We start from the raw sequence: 25,497 nt of genomic DNA on the forward strand, positions 1-25,497 counted from the left end.
CTGACAACCAAATTTAGTACCTACACACAATTCTTAGACATAAAAGGACAGAATCGCGCATGCGCAGGGGTGCGGGTGGTATCTTGCTAGCCACAGCAAATTTTTTCATTACGCACGGGTGTAGGTAATGTTCGAAACTAGACGGGCTGAATTAATCTATTATTGTAGGGGCATTATAGCAAAAACAGTCGTGCAAGTTACATGTTTGTTAGGAAAGTACGGATTTCTTTTAATAAGGCTATAGGGTTAACTTTTGCGAGGAAAATAAAAACGGGCAGTTCATCGTTTGCAGCAATAAATTGATGTGGTGGCGCCAACCTGCATTTGTATCACGTAAAATAATCTCAAATAAAATGAACAATTTTGTATTGATTTAGGACTTTTGCCAAATGACATCTCATACTCTTTAGCACTGCAAAATCCTAGCTGGGTGTTAATGGTTACGTAAAAAAATATACGATTATTACAGTTAAGATAGGTAGGTACTTTATTTTTATAGTTAATACTTTTTACAAACTGTACATTTTAAACATTATATTAAAATTTGTATAATAAATACAATATGATACATAACTACATTTATTCACTAAAATCATTATTAGATGGCAAATTACGTTTTTGACGTTTACATTATTAGGTACCTATATTACCAGTTGAGATGTACGAAATAAGCAAGAATATTTTGATAACTGCGCTTTTACATTAAACATTAAAAGCGTACAAAGGCAAGACTTTCTTATAACCAATTTTTAATACCCTGCATATTTTGTACTCATATTAACCTTTTTGGCATCTGCATACTTTACGGAAGGCAACGATTAGTAAACGATTCAAAAATAATCATGATATTGTGCAGTTTTTATCTTTATCGTCTATGGTATTTCCTCTTTTACAAGGAGATTTCTGACCGGATGTCGCTTGCCGTCTCCTGGCACAGGCAAGTGCATCGTTAGGAACATAAGAGATTCGAACCCCTCCGTATGCGCGTCTCGGAGGTAGCTGGTAGTCTAAATCGTCACTGGAAGAGCTGGAAGAGCAAGTTGAACAGTAGCTAGAAGCGTCCTCGTCGTGGTGGCGGCTTGAGCTCGGCGTATGGGTCCCGGAAGTACTCTTTTTGGATCTTCTTCTATCCAAACTATCAAGATGTCTTGTCCTACCCGAATAGCTGCGACTTCTCGGAAACTTTTTCCTTTCGTTCCCATCACCTCCATCGTCCCCTTCGAATGCTTCGTTATCACCTTGAAACCGTACGCTTAACAGGCCTTTATTCTTTTTGTAGGGAGATCCGGGAGTTGTCGAACTGCCTGGCGTGCTATCGCTTGAATTGGCGACTGCTAATTCCGGCATTGAAGAAGCGTGCGGTGGCGTTTCCTCACTGGAACAATTATTGTTTTCTTTTTCCGTAGTGTTGTTATCTGTTTTCTTTATTTTCCCAGAATCACTACAACTGCGAGGTTGCCAATCGTCCAAGCTCAGATCGGCTAGGTGTAGCGGTTCTCTGCTTCGGTCTCTTGCGTGCAGAAGTCTTTCTAAGTCAGATCCGTGAGACTGTTTTTCGTTTAAAAGTCTCTCGAGATTGCGCTCGAAGACTACACGGTCCAGTCCTCGCCCACCTGGGCTTTGAGGTGCAGATTGTATTCCACGCGTGGCCAATTCTTCGCTTTGTATTTGTATGCATTCGGTTTGACCGGAGTCCGATGGAGTAGATGCTGGCTTTGGCGATCTCTGTAACGCCCTTCTTCCCATTTTAGGAGAACGTAAAGGAGGGGAAGACTTTGGTAAGGTGGGATGGCGAGAGTGGGAAATACCAGGAGGTGATGAAGGCGAGGAGGTAGTGGGAGAGGGAGGCGGTCTTCGAGATGGTGAAGGTGGTGGTGTACTGGACTCATTTGGGGAAGGAACACGGGGCGGACGATTGCGGGGTTGTTGTCGAGGTAGGCGAGTTCCCGGACCCGAACTGTCCGATGGAGTAGGAGGCTCACCTTTGCTACATGCTATGGAGCAGTAGATGGCACCTCGTCTTGGCAAGAAAGGGCGACCCAGCAGAGAGGTTCGGCAGGTGTGGCAACAAAAACACTGATCGGTTGCATGCCAATGTTGTCCTTCGTGGCTCATCTGTCCTTGATCGACGCCGATGGGTTCGCCGCAGGAATCGCAGTATTCGGCGAACATGGCGTCGAAACAATGGAGGCAATATGGCCTACCATCGCGCATAATATACCGTTGTCCGCCTAATTGACGTTCACATTCTGAGCATGCGAAATGCTTCATGTGCCAAGCCCGACCTTCTGCCTCCGTGCACTCATCCGCAAGAATAATCTAAAAAATCAGGCGATTAGTTTCTTTAATAACTAGATACGAAATATACCTCATCGCAAGCGGAGCACCTAGGCTTTATTGTTTCCGCATGATGTCGGCCGCAGTATAGTCGCCCATCTTTATAAAAGTATATTAGGTCGACCAAAAGCTCGCGACAAATGGAGCAGGTAAAGCATCCAGGATGCCAGCAGGAATTAGCACCGGCTCTTGAGGCAAATACGGAAATGTCTCCAGTCGATAAGGGCTCTTCGCACTGAAAACAAATCGCCAAAATGAAAAATGTAATTATTTTTATAAGGCAATTCTTTAAAATATCTAATCTCTAGAGAGCGCGAAAGCGGGTACAAGAGGAAAAAATGTAATTAAACTCATGACCAACTAAATTAGTATTACACCTGAGGGACTCATTCTAAAAATATAGCGAGAAATAAAGGGATTTATTATATTAAATAGGCATCTTCTCCATCGTTAAAACAAAGGAAAACAGAGTTACGGAAACACACAAAAACAATAAACTTCAAGCGCGAATCTGTCATAGCCGAACCCTACGAAGGAAATTCATACGCTTAATAAATCTGTCGAAAACAAGTGGTGCGGGGGATGAGGTGAGCAAGGATACCATTAGGATGGGGTAGATTTATGGCACAATAAGCAAAGGTAATGACAGAGGCAGTTTAACGAATTTTGGGTTAGTGCCCCTTTAATTCACGTATGCGACAATTCGGTTATTAAGTTCGTTTTGTTTTGCTTTTAAAACGGTAACCATTAAGCTCGAAATGCAATTCTTTAGCATAAATTTATTCAGTCTTAATTGTTCTTCGCCCAGTCGCCGCCTACTCCATACACCGGAATTACATCAAGCAAGCGAATTGCTCGCTTTATTTAATTGCGACGCTTTAATTATCTCTTTTAAACCTTCAACTTAATTCAAATCTGTTGGCCGTATATAAATCTACTTCGGTTCCGAGCGACATTTCACTATAACTTTAATTCGAGTGCACCCAAATAAAGATGGAGGAACGTTTAATCAACGTCTTATTTCCCAGTTAGGATTAGTAGCCATCAGCATCCGGCAAATCGGCCATTACCTCAAATACTGGGGACGTCGAAGTAATTTGATGTGGCCAGCAATTCTTGATTGACGTCATTAATTAAAGTTATACTAATTACGCGGTCTGTGGTTTTCATTGCAGAAGAAAGGGGGATCGTAAAACAGTTTTAGGGTTAATGAGGTTTTTGTTATAGCCAAGAAGTTCGAAGAAACTCTTTAGAATTTCTTTTCAGAGAGAAGCGTTTTCAGTACATTGGGTTTTCTCGAGGAAACTATATTGTAAGTAATGCAACGAGCTTACGATTATCACTTGCAATTAACTATAGTTGAAATGGCTAATGATCCAAGAAAGCTTTTACGATTGAAGCGTTACAAATATTGCAAGTAGAAGGCGTTCCAACTAAAATTTGCACTTACTTTCCAGGCAATTAACAAATTTCGTCGATCAAATTTAAAGCTCATTTCAAGTCATACATTTCATTCTTTGAGCTGGGGTAGCTTTTAAATCCCACGTGTGTAGTGAAAGCTTTTATAAAAACGTAATTTCTTTAGGTTCACATTCTAGAAATTCAATTACTCACAAGAATTGAAACAACAGGTACGTTTCTGATGAAACTACTGACACTATACGGAATTAACTCCTTGAAATGTACACCCGATTTTAAACTAAAATAAGGAGGTAGGTACACTAGAAAGTATCAGTTATATATAATTTCTTATCGCCTTGTTTATCAATACCAGCATAGATAACTGCCTTACAAACAGGGACCCAGACCGGACCGAAAAAAAACACAAAACCGAACCGAAACCGGTATTTTTTCAGGGCCTAAAACCGAACCAAAACCGTTATTCCTCCAGAAAGGAGAACTTATTGTGAACTGGAACCTCGACCGGAACCTTTATTATTTTTTTCGGTTCGGTTTTTTACGGTTCTTAATAGGCTATTGGATACGTCACGTTTTTGAATTCATGACTTTTTACTTCTTTTTCACATCTGTTAATTAACGAATCACGTTGTTATAATTAAAGACTAGAACCGAAAAGCACCGTTATGAACCGTAAAAATGCGCAGAACCGAACCGTAAAACCGTTATAAATATTTTCGCTTAAATAGAAACAGAACCGGAACCGATAATTCATTTGGATCCGGGTCCCTGCCCTCACTGTGACAATAGCAAACACGTTTTCATTCTAATCATCACTTGCGCTCTGATTGTGGCTAATGGTTTTGTCCATCCGTCCGTTTGTGCGTCCGTCTGTTCCTCGTCTAACTCGAGAACAAAAAGATACAGCGATGTCAAATCTTCGCCAATCGATTTCTACAAGTTCAAGGAGTCCTATCAAAAGTCTGATAACTTCCGAATGCGAGCTGAGTGTCGTATGCAATTCTTGGTATGTTGGCATACGTAGATTAGCATCTTATCATTTGCGGTGGCGCTTTTTGCTGCGTTTCCAATGATATTGCGCAAGGCAGATAAGTTAGTTACTGTACATCAAGACAATGCACAGTTTTCGCAACGAAGTAAATAGATACATGAAGATTTTGTTCTACCAGCTAGACCAAAATAAGCGTATGCCAGGAAGAGGACAAAATTTAGCCCCTATGCATAATGGGTTTTGCGGTTTCCCAGATGAAATTTGTGATTAAATAACGATTTTGCTCTGCCAACTTAACTAAAAACGAAGACCCCAAAATCTAGTTCCTGTGAAGAGGGTTAACATGTTTTACCGGTGAAATTGTTGCATAATTAAAAGTTTTAGCCCAATTTGGACATCATCCCGCAGTAAGTAGAAAAACTGAGGGGTGATACCCTACCAGGCATGAACCTAGTGATCTCAGGATGGTGCAGGGGGAGTTGACTTTACCGCCTAGACTAAGAGGAGACAACCTCATCAAATAATCTAAATTCTAAGCGTCAGAGGGCCGGACCGAGGGAATGATACACAACCTCCATAAACAAATTATGGCCTATTTTGAAGCAAAAAAGTTGTTTTGCGACAGTCAATATGGATTTCGTAACAGTAAATCCACTGCGAGTGCCATTTCGAAGTTAACCGACTTAATTTTAACTTGTTTTGAATCTAGTTAAATTTGTGTTGCAAATTTTTTAGATTTAACTAAAGCCTTCGACTGTGTGAATCACTCAATCTTGCTTTTGAATTTGTAAAAACAAGGAACGGGCTACGTGAATCTTCCTGTATAGTTTCTCTTTGGATGTATTACAATTTGAATCATTATTTAGATTAAACTTAGGAGTAGTTATTCAGATACCTGTCAGACCATCGCACCGCCTTTAAATAATAATTCAAAAGTAATTAATGATTTACTTGGAAGAATCTACATTTTTGTCGCCCTAAGATTTAAATGTCCACATAATATATACGATTTATGAGGTTTAATGTGTAACCATTTGCATTTCAACCTCCGCTTAATTATACACCGAGACTTCGATTATCGACTCAATCTCATTTAATTAATATGATTTATGCAATTTTTTTCGTCTCGTAACGAAGATTGTAGCGCAACGGCGGTGGCAAAAACATAAATTCTACCCTCCAGTAATACTCTCTTTAAAGCTAAGTGGTCTTAATGACGATTCTTTCAAGTTTAAAGTAAAAGCGTTTTCCAGGATTAATGAGCCGATGTGAACGGTCTCGGGGGACGTTTTACCCATTATAACTACTACATTAGCCTTCGAGCTTTTAGATAAACCTCTAATGTACTACTGAGGAGTATTATTTTAAACGTTTTCAAGACTGCCAAAGGCCCTCGCTCGAAAGAAAATTTCCGACGTGATTTATAGGTGAAAGGGCGACTAGCGCGTTGTTGATACTTTAGAACTATACGCTCTTTTTATGCGCTATACAATAATGATAATAATACAACTTACCGCTTCGCATGCCATGGGTGCCGGCAGTTGTTTAACAACACCTCTTCCGAGCGCTTCCCTTTTTCTTTGCGCTGAAAAAAGTCGCAATTCTTTGCGTTCTTCATCGGTAAGGGCGTGGCAATAACGTACTTCATTATCGTGAGGTGGAAGCTGCTGAAGAAGTTGTCTTACGCGATAACGTTCGCCAACGGAATTTACGTATGGCACTTTATCTTCTGGAAGAGCGGAGAAGTATAGATGCACCTGAAACGTTTAAAAGGCACATTTTATTTATTTATTACATGTGGCATTATACTATAAGGATTGCTTATTATTAGTAACTTGGAATATTGAATAAAATATGGTCAAAACGTAAGCTAAATACTTCTATTCCATGCTTTATGGGTCATATTCAACGCTCATTACACTATTTCGACCCTCGAGTATAAATTAAGCCAAGTGTAAACTGAAAAGTATCGTTAGTAAGATCAAACCCCAGTAACAAATATCCTAGGAGAGGAAATACGGAAGGGAAATAGAGGAACTTATTTAGATAAATCGAGAACTATAGAAATATACTATTGGTTACGGTAAATTGGACTTTCAAAACTTCGCCCTCCGCAGATTCGCCCTACAATACTCGCCTCCAAAAATTTAACTTCGGAAAATTCGTCCCCAGAATTTTTACCCCTAAGAAAATTCGCATCAGCTGAGATACTCGCCCAGCTGCATATTAAAATGAAAAATGTTTATAGGAAACATCGACCTCCAAAGAATCCTTCTCCTTGGAATAAACGCTACGCATTCATTTCTAAAGTTCCCATTTGCTTCTGTGACGAAATTAAAATTATAAACTTGTCTCAGAAAATTAGCCTCCCGGTAAATTCGCGTCGAAATATCCGTCCCTGGAAGATTCGTTTCCGAAAGCTACGCCCACAAAATTTTCGCCCGCAAGGTACATTTGTATTCAGAAAACAGCCCAACTCTCCAATAAAAATTCACGTTTCGAATAATTGCTGTCTCCTAAATTCTAGACCTTCCATATTAGTACTCGAAGTTCTGTGACAAAATCCACATTGGAAAAGTTGCATCGAAAGCATTGTCGCTTATGTAAATTCGTCTACTACCCCCGAAAGATTTGTCCTCAAAATGCATAATCCGATCTCTTCGATATGCTAGGAATATACTCCAAACAAAATCCACGTTTAGAAAATCTCGACCCCAAAGAATTTACCATAACAATAATCGATCATAAAATTCTTGACTAAAGTCTAAAACTTCCTTGTACTTATGTCAGAAGATTTTGTTTCAAGGGGGACATTAAACTCGATCCTTCGAGGTCGACAATCCTTAAAAAAAGTATAAGGTCCGTTTTTATATTGCAATTAAATTTTGTTTGGTTCCTAATTTGAATTAATTACTTTACGAATTTTTATTAGAGTCGGCGAAAGGAGTTGCGACTTTAGGACTGAGCATTTGTGACCACCCCTTGACAGAACACATTTTGCGGCACTAAACAATGTCAACACTTGTCCAAAGGGTATTGACTAATTAAAAACTATATAAGCTAAAGAAAATTCATATCTCTTTCATTTTTTGAGACATCGTTTCATCTTTCATAGGTTTGGCAAGTGAAAATTAGTTTGCGTTTAAAAACGAGTATGTAACTTTCTGCTAAACAGCAACGAAGTCGCTGGTTAGAATTTACGGGGATAAAAATTACCACTTTTAGCATTGGCACGCATATATATATTTTTTACATTGCCTTATAACAGTTTTTTTTTCTTATCAGATGCAGTGAGGCCTAATTTTGCTGAAATCACGGACCCTTCGTTCGTACGTACTACCTGACTACACTAAAATAGTTTAAAAAATTGTTATACGTATACGTAATTTTATAATTAATAAATGTCTTATAATTATAATATTTTATTAATGTAACATTATGCCCGTTTAAATGGGAATAATTTTCCTGTCACAAAAATAAATATGTACAATTAAAAGCCGAATACTTTTATTTCATTATTGAAGTTTGTTTCACAAAATGTTATAATGAATCATAAATCCTGTTTTAACCAATAAAAGAAATTATGAAGATAATTTTGTGAAACAAATAAACCAAATAGGAATACGGAGCTAACAAAACGAGCCCAGACGTAAGTATATGAAATGGACCAAAACAAATGTCCAACACAATTTTTCTTATAAATTTTCATCGATTTCAGACAATTCATTTTTCCGACCCAAATATATGCAACTGTATAGCCTTGCTTTTGACCGAAAATCGACTACTCGTGTAACTACTTCTACAGGCCACGTTCTATAAGAAAATTTTTTTTCCGGGTCGATCTGAGACAATTTTGTTTCACGCCTCAGAAAAAGGCAGTGTATAACCTTCCTTTTTTACCAAAATTTCTCGGGAAAACACTTTTTCATATTAATTTTGGTGCGTAGAATCCAAAACAATTCGTACTTTTTCGATCAGACTTCTCAATCAAAAGTTATAGACTAGAAACCAATTTCGAAAGAAAATTCAAAGGGCTGTAACTTTTGAACTAGTAGCCCAATCTTGGAACTGTTTGAAATTGTGGATTCTACAAACCAATTTCGAAAGAAAATTCAAAGGGCTGTAACTTTTGAACTAGTAGCCCAATCTTGGAACTGTTTGAAATTATGGATTCTACAGGCCACGTTCTATAAGAAAATTTTTTTTCTGGGTCGATCTGAGACAATTTTTTTTTCGAGCCTCAAAAAAAGGCATAGTATAACCTTCCTTTTTTACCAAAAATCGACTGCACCAAAATTTCTCGGAAAAACACTTTTTATTATTAATTTTGGTGCGTAGAATCCAAAACAATTCGTACTTTTTCGATCAGACTTCTCAATCAAAAGTTATAGACTAGAAACCAATTTCGAAAGAAAGTTCAAAGGGATGTAACTTTTGAACTAGTAGTCCAATCTTGGAACTGTTTGAAATTGTGGATTCTACAGGCCACGTTCTATAAGAAAATTTTTTTTCTGGGTCGATCCGAGACAATTTTTTTTTTCGAGCCTCAAAAAAAGGCATAGTATAACCTTCCTTTTTTACCAAAAATCGACTACACCAAAATTTCTCTGGAAAACACTTTTTCTTATTAATTTTGGTGCGTAGAATCCAAAACGATTCGTACTATTTCGATTACACCTCTCAATCAAAAGTTATAGGCAAAAAGCCAAATTCGAGAAAATATTCAAGGGGCTGTAACTCTTGATTAGCACCACCTACAGCAAATTTACTTGAGTTCTTTATAACAAAGTAATGAGTTACAGACATGGTTGATTAATATTAACCAACGGAAGCATCCCCTATCAAACTCACGTTCGCATTTAGCCGGAGTTAATTTTACATTACCAATCTAAGTGTAACCAATAAACTAAGTCAAATTGGTATGTAAGCTCGTTATCCATCAGCGAGGAAGGTTATCGAATCACGCATTTAGCAGACCACCTTGTTCGTCCTGTCAATTTGGATCAATATGCAATTAGTCCAATTAAACCTGACCGATCTCTAGGTACATCTTCATGAATATTAAACATACAGTAAGTAAGTGACGAAACACTATTGCATTTTTTCCCAAGGTTTTTCTTATTGCGAAGATAATTAAATCAACTTGTAATTTACCGAATCGGATTTCTTAACTCTTGACAGTGGGTACCTACACAATAGAAGAACTTACCCGATCCGTTTCAGTTTCTTTGCAACTGACGTCTATAATTTATCTTGCGCGTATCGCGATTAAAAGTCTTTTTTCAAAAGAAAATTGTTTTGTGTCTCTTTAGACCCCTTTGATTAGAGAACGCTCTCGCTGTAATTTCCTTCATATAATAGACAGTTATTAACCACAAAATGATCACATGGAAATACATATGCAAAGTTACAAAAGTTCTTTAAATTGGCTGCACAACACTAATAGCGTTTCGATTCTTCTCCTTGCCTTGTGCAAAGGATGAAGTGTGCGCTTGTAGCGTGTAGGAGCTATGGCAGCAACCTTTAAGTCATTATGTGGAGCGAGATTGGAGTGATGAGAACGTAGCATGCATAATAGGAAAGGCGATTGCTTATAATAAGTAATTTCATCTTTTACAGTCGTGTTTCATAACATATGGCTAGCCGATTTTTATTGTTCTTGCATGTAGTATTTGATGTCTTTTTTATAAGACCATTTCGATTGGCAGATGGAGGGCATAAAAACAATGACAGTTGAATCTGTGTGGTGGTGAAAATTGTACTCCCCTAAAAGACCACATGCGGAAATGTGACAAACACTGAATACATATTATGGTCAAGATGTGCAGTGGAGCATTTATGGACGTCGAAAAGCACCTAATCATAAATAACAGCGTAAGGTTTATTGCAAATATTATCCCCTTTGGTAACAACAAGTTTCGTAAGTGTGGTTTATATCAATTTAGAAAGCCAGACGTGGCCTGGGCTTTTGTAAGTTGAAATCATATAGAAGACGTGTCTTGAAAACGAACACCCTTAAATTTTCTGTTGCAATCTCTCGTAGCCATAATCGTAAACAGCATTAAAGATTTACCCTCCAGTTATACTAAACGCCTTTCATGGCCCTCCGTTTTAGCGATGAAAAAATGCGGTCAGTCTTGTACATTCCAGATTGTGAAAAAAATTATACGAGCAGAGAAGTTGACTGTTTAATTAAATGCAATAATTTTAAAAATTTATTACGCGCGCGCATTTTCACGAATTAATGATTCCTGCTAAAATTAACATCAAGCTCTTTAGTTTAGTAACCAATAAAAAAGTACTAATGGAATTTTTACGAATACAATTAAATACTACGTCAGTTTTAATACACGACACCAAAATACAGAAGAATTCGCCGCTGTGACAGTGTCAATAGAACAAAAAAAAAATATTTCCTGAAGCACCACGTAATAATTAAAACATCAAATTTGATCAACCCACTTGAATTTTTCCAATACAATTTTTCGTCGAGGTCCAATTAGCACAGAAATATTTTAATGACGTACAGACGCTGACAAATTCTTTCAGCTAATAGCATTTTCGAAATAATTACTTAAGAAATTATGAGATTATAGAGTCTCAAGCTCGTTAAAGTTAATCTTCAAAACGGATATCTTCTTATATGTAGAGAAACGGTAATATTGATAATTAGGTGAAATAGATTCCATTTTGACATATCTTTTTTTTTTAATTAAATTTAATTGTTTCCTGAATTACGGAGATCAGATTTATTGCTATCTATAACGGTTGCAATCACCTACATTCAATTGCTCTTATGGTTGATTAATTATTATGACTACGCTTTTGTTTGCCCAGGCGTACACAAATCACTTTGTCATTGTTATAAACGAAATGTGAATAAATTAATATTTGTTGATTGCCCAAAATACAGTTCTTCCATGGAAGCGTCAAATATAAACTCTTCGTTACACAACAAATTAATGTTTTTTTTTATTACATGTGGTATGGACTTTATTATACAGAACAATACCACAATTAAACTTAGTTCATAAATTACTTCTATCGAAAGATGCCCAAACTTCCACGAGTCGAAGGTAAATACCTTCACTCTAGGGGAATTTGTAAATTTTTACTTTACTTCTTAATCTTGTATCAGTTCCGTTTCCACTGTTCAAATCACGTAAAAACTGTACACGCAGACTGCACGTAAACCAAAGCGACAACTTTCTTTCTGCCATCATATATATTTCATAAATAAGTCTACAGCCACTAAATCCGTGCCACCATATGTATGTGAGAGAGATAGTCTTTTCAACTAACTACAGACCTGCAGCCATCTTTTTTATTTTTATTATTTTTAATTTTAAAAATGGGCAACAAAATTAAAAACAAAATCATGCGTTGGCATCTAGAATTAACTTCATATGATTTTAAGATCGAGAGTACCGCCCTGGAGTCGATAATGTCAAGGCCGACATGTATAATAATAATAATAATAATAATAATAATAATGTATATTTTGCCCAACAGATGAGTATCCAATTATCGGACAAAATTCATATAACAAATAAGCAAGCAAGTAACAAAAAGAGAAATTTAAATATCCGAGTAGAATAACAATAAATAAATTTAAAAATACACTATAACAAAGACAAAAAATATTTAACATTTCTTATAATATTAATTATTAACAATGAAAATCTAAAAATTGAACCTTTGGCAAATACAAGATATCATAGTTTTTAGAAAACATGTTACAATACTTACACATTCTAGTAGAGTAGAGAGCATGTGGAGCTACCCAGACTACAGACCAACTTCACAAACTCCATCTGCAGTCACTATGCCATCCAGGTGTGTCACGAATGGCCCACTGGATCAAGACCAAAAATTTACCTTACTCGATGGAGGAAGTAAAGATCACCCAGTCATGCCCTCTATTGGAGGTAAAGCCCCAGTTTTGTTCCATGGTCAACTCGTTAAAGCTACCGCACCTTTTGATATGCTTTTTCTACACCCTAATGGAACTCGAGGATGCCTTTCGGACTACGGAATGTCCCCGCAACGTTTGATAGACCGGTTTGGCGCAGATTTGGGCGATCGTGGAGTATTCGTGTACTTAGGCGATATTCTCGCAGTTTCGGAAACAGTTGAACAACACTTAGACTGCAAGTGGTCAACCTGTATGTTCGGAGTTGCTGCAATCGCCAGAAAATTTTTACATTCGCTGGATACATTTGCCAGACTAGTGCGAAATAATTTCCATAATCGCCAGACAATTAATTCAATTATTCAACTCGTAACGAGTATTTAGGCGTAGTTGAGAGAAGCATAATATTGTGATAATATCACGGAACTCATTGTCTCCAAACAGGCGTATTGTTGAAGCTCTTAAGCAAAGACATGCTCTTCATCAGATGACGTTAGGGCAAGCATGTGTTTTGTGCTGCCCTGCTTCAGCGAGTTAACCATAATCGAGCGTGCGTTAATCACCAATAAGGATCATAAAAGGTCTATTGATGTATCCTTAATTTGAGTTTTTTTTAATCGCCGAATTCAAGTTCAGATTCGCCTTTAGGGAGAGGAAAGGTCAGAGTAAGAGGCTAAGGTAAACTAGATTATAGTGTAGCGAATATTCCAGAAATCTATGACGACATCGGGGCGCCATCAGAACGCCATCAAGGCGATGATAGTTACCGGCGCCGGCGGTAAGGAATGAAAAGCGGATGCGACGCATTCTTTCCGAGAAATATGTTTGTTCGCGAACTCTCTAGAATATCTTTGTTTGCTAAATAAGCGGATTGAATTATTGTGTTTGGTTTAAGTTCTAACATCAACGCCAAACGGATGAGGAGTGATTACGTGCGCATTATTTGTATATGTTATAAACTTGGGTACAAATAGGCGGGAATAATTGACTGTTATAAATTCATTAATAGTGAAATTTACGTTACAATAAAATTCTAGCACTCGAACGCGTTCTATCCTTGTAGTTTATTGGTGTTTTACTTTTGCATGCCAACAGACACAATTAGTTCCAGTGCTTCCAAATTATGTCTTGTAATATATTTATTTCATCAAAGACCCCGCAAAGTAACATGATTTACAACCCACAATAGGTTTTTATCTCACAAACAAAAGATGAGATCAAAATATGCTCAAGCCGTTTCTAGGATAAAAAGAGAGGGAACTAAAATGAGATAAGAGAGAACTTACCTCCGCTAACCCACTAGTCCATCTATGTATGCCACCTAAAAAAAATAGCCAACCCCTACTAGTGTTACATTATGAAACGCCTATAAAAATGCTATCCAATGGTATAAATGGTATAAGTAATAATTGTACAGGGTGTATCAATACATGATACCAAACTAAATATTTAACAATTCTAAAACAACCATGCCCTACTGGCGATGCAGTGTTAAAAAGTTCCTTATTTTCAATGAGAACAAGAACATCTTAACCCTTCAGGATGTCATCTCCAACGGCGCATTCAATCTCAATCGCCAGTCGGAGTGTTCGGAGGTCCATGAGAGGTCAGCGCCATCCATGGCAAACAAGTTTTTGTTAAGTGTAACGGGAGCTCGCTACGTATTTTCGACTGTTAGAAACCGTATAAAAATTTCATATGTACCGCTTCATACGAGAAGTGCATCAGTATAACGGCGACGATTAAGAATAGTCATCTGTGGTTGGTGGAAACGCGTTGCGGAAGCTGTCGAAACCTTGCGGTATATGACGAGCCGTAATTTCGCGTTGTGGATGGTGCCGTTTTTAAGCTCTGCAATATAGGAAAGGGAAAGTAAAAGGACGCGCGACAGTCGCCATAGCGTACAAGTCATCCACTACAATTGAGTTTGCAAGTTCACCTGAGAGGAGCAACGATCGCTAGAATTTTGAGAGACGCAGATTAATTTTACAAAACAGGAGAGATATATTCGCACGAAGTAAAATACTAAGTTGATGAACTCTTATTTCGGAAGTAAAATTTGGTTCAATCTCCGTGAATCTGAAACAAATATCACAACCATTTCATTTGGTTGTGAAATGGTTTATTTTCTGTTTCTTGGTTTAAGCAGTTTAAATTTAAAAGAAAGGCCCCATAAGGTATTACGGCCATATGTAAAATTTGCAGGGTGAATTTTAATTAAACTTAATTGGAAAAGGTTAATTTTGAATCAGTTGGATTAACTACTGTTTACCATTTGAGTTTAGTTTAAGAACCTCTTCCCATTTAAGTGTACAAATGTATTAGCGTCATAGAAGTAAGATTTTTAGCGTAGTTAAGCCAAGATTATTATACAACCGAGTATAAAACAGACCAATTTAGCAGTGAAAGTGGTTACTTAGGGTTTTGCTATTTTTATTTTTATTACAGAACCGACTCTATAGAGTTTATAATTTTATTTTGAACTAGAGTTTCTCCGCGACTTTGTAGGCTAAATATTCACGGAGACCCAGCGTACAGAATGTAAACGGTCCAACGCAAGTCACATGTATCGATCGGTATGTGAAATAGCAGAGTGCGACATCGACGAAAAAAGAAGTTTTTAAAATCCCAATTGTGAATCTAAACCCTTCAGGTACACATAAAAAAAATAATCGCAATTCGTCCGGCCATTTAGGATTTCAGTCACAAACACACGTACAGAAGAACTTTATATACTTATAAAGATGATATTTAGATGATCAATTCCTTTGGACTACTTTGATTTGGATTTGATTTTGAAGGTACCTACTTTTCTTCTGCTTCTGCAGCAAGTCACTAAATGAACGGTGTCTTATCTTTTTCAACCGAAATCATTTTATTTATATAGGCGGTGATATTAATAAGAAAACTTTATTCGATCAATATGATTTATTTTATTTCTCTTATTTTTAAATTCTATTGCAGGTATAATAAAAAAAAACACTGTAATGCACTTGCAACGTTTAAAGGAACTCCTTTACGCGTCGTGCCCTTAAACACGTTGCGTTGGACTCCTGGTTGGACTTGATTATACACTATTTTCGCCCGAGAGTGTCTTGTCCTGGGTCTCGGTGTAGTTTTAATTGTTGTCCATTCTCGAATAATTATCGTCATATTCTGCGTTTTCCTTTAGCTTTACCAACAGTAAGCAAATGTGAAGGAAACATTCTTGAATTATAATAATAAAGTGCTAAATTTAAGGTGTTCATTTTATTAAAACAGCGGGCAAGTGACAATAGTAATCGAAATGTCTGATGATTTTTCCAGACCATATAAACCGGACTTAATATCAAATGCACGAAGAAGAATGGGCATAAATTGGAAAGGTAACGTGGCACCCGACAAAGGCAAAGCGCGAAATCTTGATTTTACCACAATTTTCACGCATGAAATCAAAACTCGTGAGCATAAAGGAAAGGGATGTATCAAGTACTGCAATAAGCCAATACCTTCACGTCGCCGTCGTGCATTTTGCTCGGGTTAAAATTACACCTAAAACACGTCGTGTGTAACAATTTGGATCAAATTTCAGTTTCGAACCAGTGAATCTTCTTCACGAAGACAATGGTATTTTTTGCACGTATCTCGTGGTTACGTGGAGACGAAGTCAACTAACAAGACACCTATTTGCATAAGCCATAAGTGGGCAAGGATTTAAATACAGTCGAGCAGACCCGTAAAGGAAGCATTTAGTATAGAATCTAGAATACCGCTACTCGATTACCGGTAGGTCACGATTTAAATTGAATGCAACTCATATTTTGCAGACAGGTTGCTGGAATTAATACGTAAGAGGTTAACAAAAATGAAATTAACCGCAGCTTCGTTGCCTAACGTTACGGTGGAGAAGCTGTTCAATATTCTTCGCATAACTAAAATTTAAAAGTTCATTAATTGAACTGGGAAGTACACGATTTGTATAACGGGTACCTACCAGTTCATTTTCCATTACATTGTTACGATGTTTAAATAAGGAATCGCATGCAAACCAATTTGATGACCACAGTTTGACCTTTGTTTTTCAATTATGATAATTCCGTACGGTTCCACAACATTGGGCAGTTTTGGGACTATTTTTTGGTTTCGAAAAATGAGTCTTCGCCCAGTTACCCAATAACGCATGTGTACGGTACTGACGGTCCATCTGATTCTCAAGGAAAATATTGGTCGAAATAATTTCGATGGGATCGAAACTCGATTCAGGATAACCGGTACTTCAAAAAGTACAAGAAGTATCTGAAACTACAATATTCAAGACTACGCGTAGATTTTGGCATGAAAAAGTCTCTACTCATTTCCTAGGCTCCTTACTCCAGAGCAGAAACTAACAAGGAATAAAATTGTCAGAGGTTTTTGGACGCTTTGACGAATTTTTCGCGGATTATCACATGCAACGAAACAGGGGTATTTATTTCAATGGGAACCTTTCACGAAATAGGAATCATGCAGTGGTTCTACTCCCAAAAACCCAGCCTTTACCTGAAAAATTAATAGCGACCATGTTTTTGGACGATGAGGGCGCTTTGCTTATTGAATATAAGGAAAAAAGGAACCACGACTAATGGTGAGATTAAGGCACCTTATGGAATTGCTGCCTACTATTCCTACTGTACAATAGAAACAGACGGACAGACACCATGAATGAGCTGGGTCGCTGGTTAATAAACATGCTAAGTTGCTCTTTATTACTTTTGTAATTTCGTTAATTTTTTTTGAAATTGGTAAAATTTGTGGTGACATACTTTCTGATGCCTAAACGTATGGATAAAATACGAAACGCCCTATATACAATAATGGTGATAACCCTAAGACTTTGACCGTTCTGCGTAGATGCCGAGAGCAGGGATTTTCGCGACGAAGCTTGTAGGGGTTACTCAATGTTTAATTGAAAGTGGTAAACAATATATCCACATTTGAAAGTTTCATCACAGGTGTACCATAAGGGACCACTGTTATTCACTGATACACCAACTTTGGTAACTAGCCGTCAGTACGCACGTTTACATTTGTACACCTGTCAGTATCTAAATTCGGATCTGGTCAGGTAGTGCGCTAGAATCGTAGTTGTTACTGCTGGTAAAGTTTATGTTTTGTTTTATTTGTTTAAGTTTTTCTTGTTACATAACGCATATATATCATTTAAACAATAATTATGGGTTGAGTGGAAGAGCAACGAATAATTTTTATTACAACCTGAACTCCTCTCTTTGAGTTGGTATTATTCCTGTCGTTTTCTGTCCAATATTTTATAGCTGCACCTCAATAAAGGCATTATTATTATTTTGTTTTGAAAAGTGCAATTACAGTTAGTAATCATTTTATTCTTTCTCGTACATTAATCTTTAAATTTCGTGTCACAATTTAGTGTTTACATTTTGCATTAGACTTTGATATTTGTTTATGGAAACATGGTGGGCTCAAACTTTGTGTTTTAAGTACCCGAATCATGTTTATTTATTTATAATGTATAGGTTATGCCTTTCTCCTATTTATATATATTATTAGTATGGTTTTGATGAGTCTCGTGTCCGCTGCCGGTTGGCGCGCAAGCAAAAGAAAAATAGGGGCCCTATAATTAATTTTTCTTCGGTTTAGTATGTGGGTTTTCATTGTGCGATAATCGACTTTACCTTGAATACTTGCTGCTTGCATTCTCACATGCACATTTCATATTAAATTGATAGCAGCCGATGCTGGCATAGAACCATTCCATTTTGATGTTTTTCATATACATGCAATTTATCATTTTACAAGTTGTTTATCTAAATTGATTTATATTGTTTGCATTTTGTATTTATGATTTCGTTTTTTAAAATTCGTTTAACTGCATTTGACTCAATATGTGATTTTTACCACCTGCATGATATAAGGGAGGTATTGCATTGGGGTAAAAAAATGACCTCTCACTTTTTTTACGGAATTACACGTTTTGAAGCACCATCAAGATCCGAATCAAAAAAATCTTGATGGTGGCGGTCTGTCGGTCTGTTTGTACTCTCATTTCCGGCTAAACGACTGAGTGCTAGTCACAGCAAATTTTTATTGTACGATTTGAGGTGTTTGATGTTTGATTTGCGTATTATTCCCTTACATTTTGTTATAGTTGATTTATTTCTTGCATATGCGTGTTATATCAGGTTTTTTGGCGCCACGATGGTTTTCCTGGTTTTCTCGTGCGTAATATATTTTATTTTTTCTTGCCTTCTCTTACCCACAAAACTCTTCGTTTTATTCAGCTCCCTGGCCGATTGTGTCCAAACACATCAAAGAATCATCACAATGTAGTTGGAGTTCTATTCGTACTAACCTGTACGATTCGATGGTTACCGAGATTTGAAAGTGGTGCTAAAGGTCCGTCATTTTACAATAAAAGTTAGATGGATCTCCCCAGAGTTTCATTTGAATGGCAAACGTCAACCGTATTGAGTTCCTTCTTGTGAATATATAACGTTAACTAAAATAAAGGGATGTTTCTTAGTAGACTTACCTACTACTCGCGTGAAATTGATATAACCCATTGAATGCAGTTCACAGCATAGAAAAACTTATGTTGGAAGGCGCTATTATGGCCACTTTCTCCGTCCGTTCGTCCGTCCGTTCGAGGACTTACTACTCCTACAGTTTTCAATATATTTAGTTCGTGATGTTTGCATTCGGTAGCTTATATAGCTCTGGCACAGGAGTCAAGAAACATTTCGATGATTCATTTGCGCAATGCCAATTTTCTTGTTTATAGATATTTTTTTAAATTTTAACCAAAGATTCTTATAGTAAAGGCAAACATATCGTATATTTTAAACATCAGGGGTGACCATGCACCAACTGCGCAATTCTAAGTTTCTTGTTTATAAAAAGATTAACTTATTTTCCTTTGTACACATAAATAGTCCGTTATGACCTTTCGGGAAGTACTGATCAATTAACGGAAAATGCTCTAGAAAACCTTTTTTTCATTTTTATAATAAAACCTCGCTTTTTACAAACATCGTTCTCCAGAGCCAAAAATTACCAAAGCAACCCCCATTTCAAACTGAGAATTTGAATTACCTTGTTTTTTTTAGATGAGAAAAATCATAGATCTAAGTAACTACAAAACTGACACTGGTTTTCATACGGACGCGGAGCTTGTGCGACTAGTCCAAGATCCTACATATTGTCAAAATTCACCCATCTGTTTTCCGAGTGAAATACATTTTTTAGCAATCTTGATAGGTATGTAAACAAACACATTGCAAATGGGTTGCCTAAAAAAATTCAGTCAAGGCTGCCCTTAATTAAAATTATTGTAAGTCATATTTCTGTCTGCTTCTAGAAAATGGAGAGCGCGTTACATTTAGACCAAATTTAATTTGAGAAAAATGCGCTATTGGTGCGCTCTTTGCTCGTCTTTCTTTATTTTCCTAAAATAATCGTGACGCATCCGTCATTAAGTAGCGGCCGTTCGCACGATATCTCAAAAACGATTTGAAATATAAAGCTCCACACTGAAACTGATACACGAATATTTCTGTGGTAAAGAATGTGAGATATGTCCGTTCGTTTGCGTAAGGTTCGAGACCTCAACACTGGAACGTCGTATATGAATGCACCAAGAAACGGTTTTTGCAAACTACTTAAGTCCAAATTTGAACAAAATTCAATGGTGGTCTAGGGGAAGAGGAGATTTTTGCATATTTCTGCCCTGGCTATATCAGGTTTCGCCGGAAGTGATCCGGTTTTGAATTTTTAATTAGGACACCCTGTATATTTTTACATTTTTTGATTTCTGCGACATTCTAGATCACGATGTAAACTGTTTAAGTTTTTACTGTAAGAAGTAAATGAATTATTATGTATTTTTATTAATTTTCAATTGCATTCGTCTGGTTAGGTTCTTAAAAGAATTTTTTTTTTCGAAACTGCTTGTCAAAAAAGGGTTCCCTTTTGAAAAATAATAGACACAACAAACGTGATTTGCCAATATGTGTTATTCCTATCTATCATACTAGTTACTAAAGCTGTGCGATTGTAATTTTCTTCCATCATCATTTACGTCGGATCATCGCCCCTAGATGCAATATTATATTCAGTGGGCATACAAACTTTTTAAAATGTCACATTCTCATTCAGAATTGTCTCAAAAATCCTTTAAAGTAGCTGCTGAGCGAAAGAAGCCATAAAGGGAAAGCTGTACAAAGAGGTTCCATAATGAATTTTGAATTTGATCCTATTTTTGGAAATGTGCAATGGAATCACGAGTAATTGATTATTAAGACTGTAAATAGAGTAAACGCCAGCTCAAGATGTTAACTAATGGAAGTAATTCAAAAATAAAGAGGAACTACGAGTGTAATTGAGGGTGAGAAGTTGAAGTAAGAACTGAATCGAAAGTACCTGAGAATCTGCATTGTGTATGTGTAATACCTACTCATAGAGAAGCCTTCCGGTTTTAGCAATCTTAATTGCAGATGAACACTGTTCTTTTGCATGTGCAATAACTATTTCAAATTATAAATAAATTACTGGAACTATTTGGTTATGAGAACTAATTTCTACGTACATAAATGTATTATAAGCGCATGAAAATTGATAATTGCAGTATAAATAAATTCAGTACCTGGTCAGGCCTAAGCCCAGCTGGAACCCACGTGTATTCTTCCAGAGCACAGCCAGAATCGTCATCCGATTGGGAGTGTCGTTGTGGGTCGCCCGTTGCGGGCGCAAAAGGTGATCCTTTGCCCAGTAAACGATCGGTTGGATCTAAGGACGGCAATTTTCCACCAGGAGATGGCAAAGCTGGCGGTGAAAGGGGAGTGTTTACTCCCCCCTCATTTGATGTCATACCGCTTTCAGACCACTGACAGTAATTACGGCATACTGATCTGAAACAAAGAGAGAAAGTATTTATAAATGCACAAAATTCTTTTTCTATTAGGGATCTATCATTAAAGATCCCACATCCCGGTTGTTGTTTGACTTGTTCGTTACAAAAGATATTCGTTCTACATTCATTTCCACTAAAAAGTATACTCTGTAATGAGGAATTAGTAAACTTCTTGCTGAAGTCGGTTAACATTTCAAAGTAGATAGGTATTGTCAATACCGAAAGGGCAATTTTTTGTTTATTGCACTCTAATAGCGAATATTCCAGAAATCGCGATAGATATCGAGGGGCCATGAAACATTAACTGTTGTACATACAACTTTACATACAAAATGGAATCTGTGGCATAAAATGTTAGTTTAATAAAAGTAAAATAGACAATCTATGTTTACATTTGATTAGAAAATGAAACGTCGACTTCGGGTCGGCAACAAGTGCAGACGTGCATTTAAGTGCTGTTTAAGTAACGAACTCGTAACTTTGTAACGCGAGGCATAATTCAAACTTATATTCGAGGGTTAAGCGGAAGTTGTCTTTATCAAGACACAAATAACGCGCGGGGATCTAATTAAATTGCGAGGTCAAGACAGTGTAGGGATCCAACCAACAAGACAACAAGGACATAAGGATAACTGCTAGAATTGATACTTGATATCTAGAATTAGAGGATCGGCGAAACGCTCAAGGACGCAGCAGGGAAAACAATTGGGGGACATAAAGCGCCCATGTCACGGCCCTTTCGAGGCGGGCAACACCCAGTGTTAGCCCCCCCCCCCCCCCCCGCACACAATCCACAAAATCCACCACATTGTTTGGCATAAATATGTCGCGGCCCAGCGCAATGGCAACAAAAGTATCCCCACGACAGTTGACTAAATTCTAGGAGAGGCGATTACGCCAGGCATATGCCAAAAAAAGAAATTGGTTCCAAAAAGGGGGTGAAACTTTGAAAATCAAGCTAGATTCAAACAGAGCAGAGCGATTATATCTTTCTTATAGGTACCTTATCAAAATAAACCCAAATTTATGCGATACGACGAAATGGTAGTTTAAAATTGTTACAAAAAGGATTTTCAAAAATCTAAGTGTCCTTTAATTGAACAATCACCGTAACCGTTGTAGACGCGATGTAGGTAGGTATTAAGCTTTCAGATGTGATCTTTATCTGGTCGCCCTGAGTAGTAAAATTGCCAGGAAATTCAATTAACCAGCAGTCGGAAATTAAAGTAAATAAACGTCGTCGCCATTTAATGTGATGAGCTAATTTCTAAATCCTACACGCTTTAGTATGTTGCAGACTGATCAATGGAACTAAATCGCAGGTACCCGAATAATTTTCTCATCTTTCCAACCTAAGTATAAAATTTCAGTTCGGACTTTTTAACCGAAATTGATGATTCGGCATGGATTCGCCGCCGAACACGACTAGAAAAAGGACTAATGGTGGCGCTAATCCTCGCAAGTGCGGCCATTTTGGGTTTTTTCATCAATATGGTGACATTTGACGTTGGTAAGTGGTAATTTCGCCGATTCTCCTTGTTTGTTGGATTTTTAGAAAACGAAAGAGCGTGTCATACTCCAAATTGCGTCGTGGCGGCTGCGCATATTGTAAGTCATATTGACGAAAGCGTCGATCCCTGTGACGATTTTTTTCGTTTCGCCTGTGGGAAGGTCCTAAACGTAACTCCCCGAGAGCATCACCCCAAAAGGTTACTGGATTACAAAATTGAAAAGCAGTTACAAAATCTGTTAGAGGAACCTATTCGCCAATCTGACCCCGCCATTTTAAACTACGAAAAGCGTTTCTACCAAGCATGTATCGAAGATAAGAACGGTTCCAAAGGGCTCAAAACGTTGAAGGGCATCTTTCAAGATTTGGGCGGATGGCCGGTTGTTGTCGGTAGCAGCTGGGACGAGACCAAATTCAACTGGTTAGATTGGGTGCCCAAATTTTACAAACACGGTTTAAACCACATGCAGATTCTGCGCTACACCATCGAGTTTGAAAGTGAAAACTCAAACAAACGAATTATAAAAGTAAACTAGTCATCGATCAATTATCGTTTTGTATTAACTCTTCTTCAGATACTGCCACCATATCAATTTTTAATCGAGCGTACTCGGGAGATACAGCGGAGAATGTTAATAGAGGTGGCCACCCTTTTTGGTGCCGAAGAAAAAACCGCCAATAGCGAAATGATAGAAGTGATGGATCTCATGTGGAACATCGATAAAGTTAAGTTATTTGCATGAACCATTATCGTAACGTGCTTTATTTTCAGTTGAAGGAGGAGTACATCAATTATTCTCATCCAATAACCCAACTCCCTGCAAGGGAATTTCAGAAAATACACACGGAATTGGACTGGTTGCACTATTTCAACTCTTTAACGAAATCAGAAAACATAATCAAGATGGACGAGTATTTCTCCTTCAGGCACACGGATTGCGTTAAGGCTATTCTGGGTTTGGTACAGAGGACTCCTAAGAGGTGAGATTATTCACGTGTCTGATAACTCAACTGAAAGGAATGTGCAGAACAATCGCCAACTATATGTTTTGGTGTGCGGTGGAGGATCTCTTGCCAGTATTAACAACCGATATCATTGAAATGCACAACATTCAAGAATGCCTGTGGAGTTCCTCGAGGAAGACACGCTTAGAAATGTGCAAAAGATTCATCCGACAAAAGTATTAGCTTCCTAATTTATGCAAAGATTCTAGGTTGGTTTTAGTTTCAGTCCCATGTCTTTATATGTAGCATATGCAAAGAAATATTTAACTAGCGAATCAAAAACACAAGCTACAGACATTTTTAATCGGGTAAAAAAGGAGTTTAAAAAACTATTTGAAATTTCTACATGGATGAGTGAAGGTAATAAAATCAATGTAACGAATAGTTTTAACACCATGACCGAAATAATTGGGCTACAACATGAGACGTTGAATGTGTCTATGTTTGACGAGTTCTTCAACAAGCTGGTTACTTATCTTGCCAACACACGAATATAGTAGCTGAACTAAATTGTTGTAGAAATCGAGAGACGAATTTCTGAAAATGTATTTAAATCTAAATTCGGTAGTTAATGAGGTAGCGTATACAGTTCTGCCAAAGGATCGATGGATGCATGATTTTGTATACTTCAATTTCATAACTGATGTGGAAACTATTTACATTCGATCTAGAAATACTATAAGTAATTGTACTGAATTATTAGTAAGGGCGCGTTTAACCTCTTTTTTAGTTATTCCAGCAGGAATGCTACAAGATTGGTATTATGACGAAGAAAAACCAATGTACGTTAACTTTGCTACGATTGGAAAAAACATTGGAGCTACATTTGCTAATATGGTCACTGGAGTGCATGTATTTGGAGACGATGCGGCAGATTGGTCGGAAGAAACAAAAAAGGGGTTTGAGGAAGTCACCAGTTGCATCCGTCATAAAAACGAAGTCGACCTCATGGTACGGCACGAATAAAGGTATAGATCAATTGCTAAACCGCCAAACTTGCAGGCAGAGTACTACGACTACAAGAAATTGGAGGTGGGCCAAATCACCGGTCTCAAGGTCGCTTACAATGCATATCTAGAATGGATGAAAGATAATCGCGAAGAAAAACCATTAAAGGGAATCGGGTACACTTCGAAGCAGTTGTTTTGGATTTCCGCTGTGACGGATTCCTGTCACGAAGACGATTACGGTTTCACATTGTTTGTTTACAACGAGCCTATAAGACAAAATATAAATTTTGCCAAAGATTTTGAGTGCGACGGTAGTTCCAAAATGACTTCCTCCAACAGATGTGAAATTCTCTAAACGGAAAACTAACCGAACCCATATCATAAACAAAATTTCTCGTTTTGCAAACTGTATTGTTAACTCGAAATGCCAAAAAGTTTATTCAATTAAAGTTGGAGAATGACATGTATTTG

General features: G+C 37.3%; 2 protein-coding genes across 7 annotated transcripts in view; one reads left to right on the plus strand and one right to left on the minus strand.

Moving 5' to 3' along the window:
• Positions 1-807: 807 nt before the first annotated feature.
• LOC116160495 (protein prickle-like) overlaps positions 808-25,497 on the minus strand; it is a 316,299-nt gene continuing 291,609 nt past the window's right edge. For all 5 annotated transcript variants that reach the window (XM_031473701.1, XM_031473700.1, XM_031473702.1 and 2 more), the window contains 4 exons: positions 21,295-21,559; positions 6,262-6,504; positions 2,369-2,572; positions 808-2,319 (listed from right to left, as the gene is read on the minus strand). In XM_031473701.1, the coding sequence (XP_031329561.1) occupies positions 841-2,319; positions 2,369-2,572; positions 6,262-6,504; positions 21,295-21,519 (2,151 nt within the window). In that variant the 5' untranslated portion in view covers positions 21,520-21,559 and the 3' untranslated portion in view covers positions 808-840. The remainder of the gene's footprint in view (positions 2,320-2,368; positions 2,573-6,261; positions 6,505-21,294; positions 21,560-25,497) is intronic.
• Positions 22,745-25,493, plus strand: LOC116160497 (neprilysin-2-like). 2 transcript variants are annotated; one of them, XM_031473708.1, is made up of 11 exons: positions 22,745-22,883; positions 22,932-23,071; positions 23,117-23,169; positions 23,233-23,598; positions 23,647-23,796; positions 23,844-24,052; positions 24,100-24,252; positions 24,297-24,543; positions 24,596-24,758; positions 24,807-25,027; positions 25,079-25,493. In XM_031473708.1, the coding sequence occupies exons 1-11, from the start codon at positions 22,867-22,869 to the stop codon at positions 25,379-25,381; spliced, it is 2,022 nt and encodes a 673-aa protein (XP_031329568.1). In that variant the 5' UTR covers positions 22,745-22,866; the 3' UTR covers positions 25,382-25,493. The 2 variants fall into 2 exon arrangements, with proteins under 2 accessions (XP_031329568.1, XP_031329567.1); XM_031473707.1 differs by having other exon boundaries at positions 23,117-23,598.

The sequence above is a fragment of the Photinus pyralis genome, unplaced genomic scaffold (assembly GCF_008802855.1).
Source record: "Photinus pyralis isolate 1611_PpyrPB1 unplaced genomic scaffold, Ppyr1.3 Ppyr1.4_LG1, whole genome shotgun sequence".
In the NCBI taxonomy this organism is placed as follows: domain Eukaryota; kingdom Metazoa; phylum Arthropoda; class Insecta; order Coleoptera; family Lampyridae; genus Photinus; species Photinus pyralis.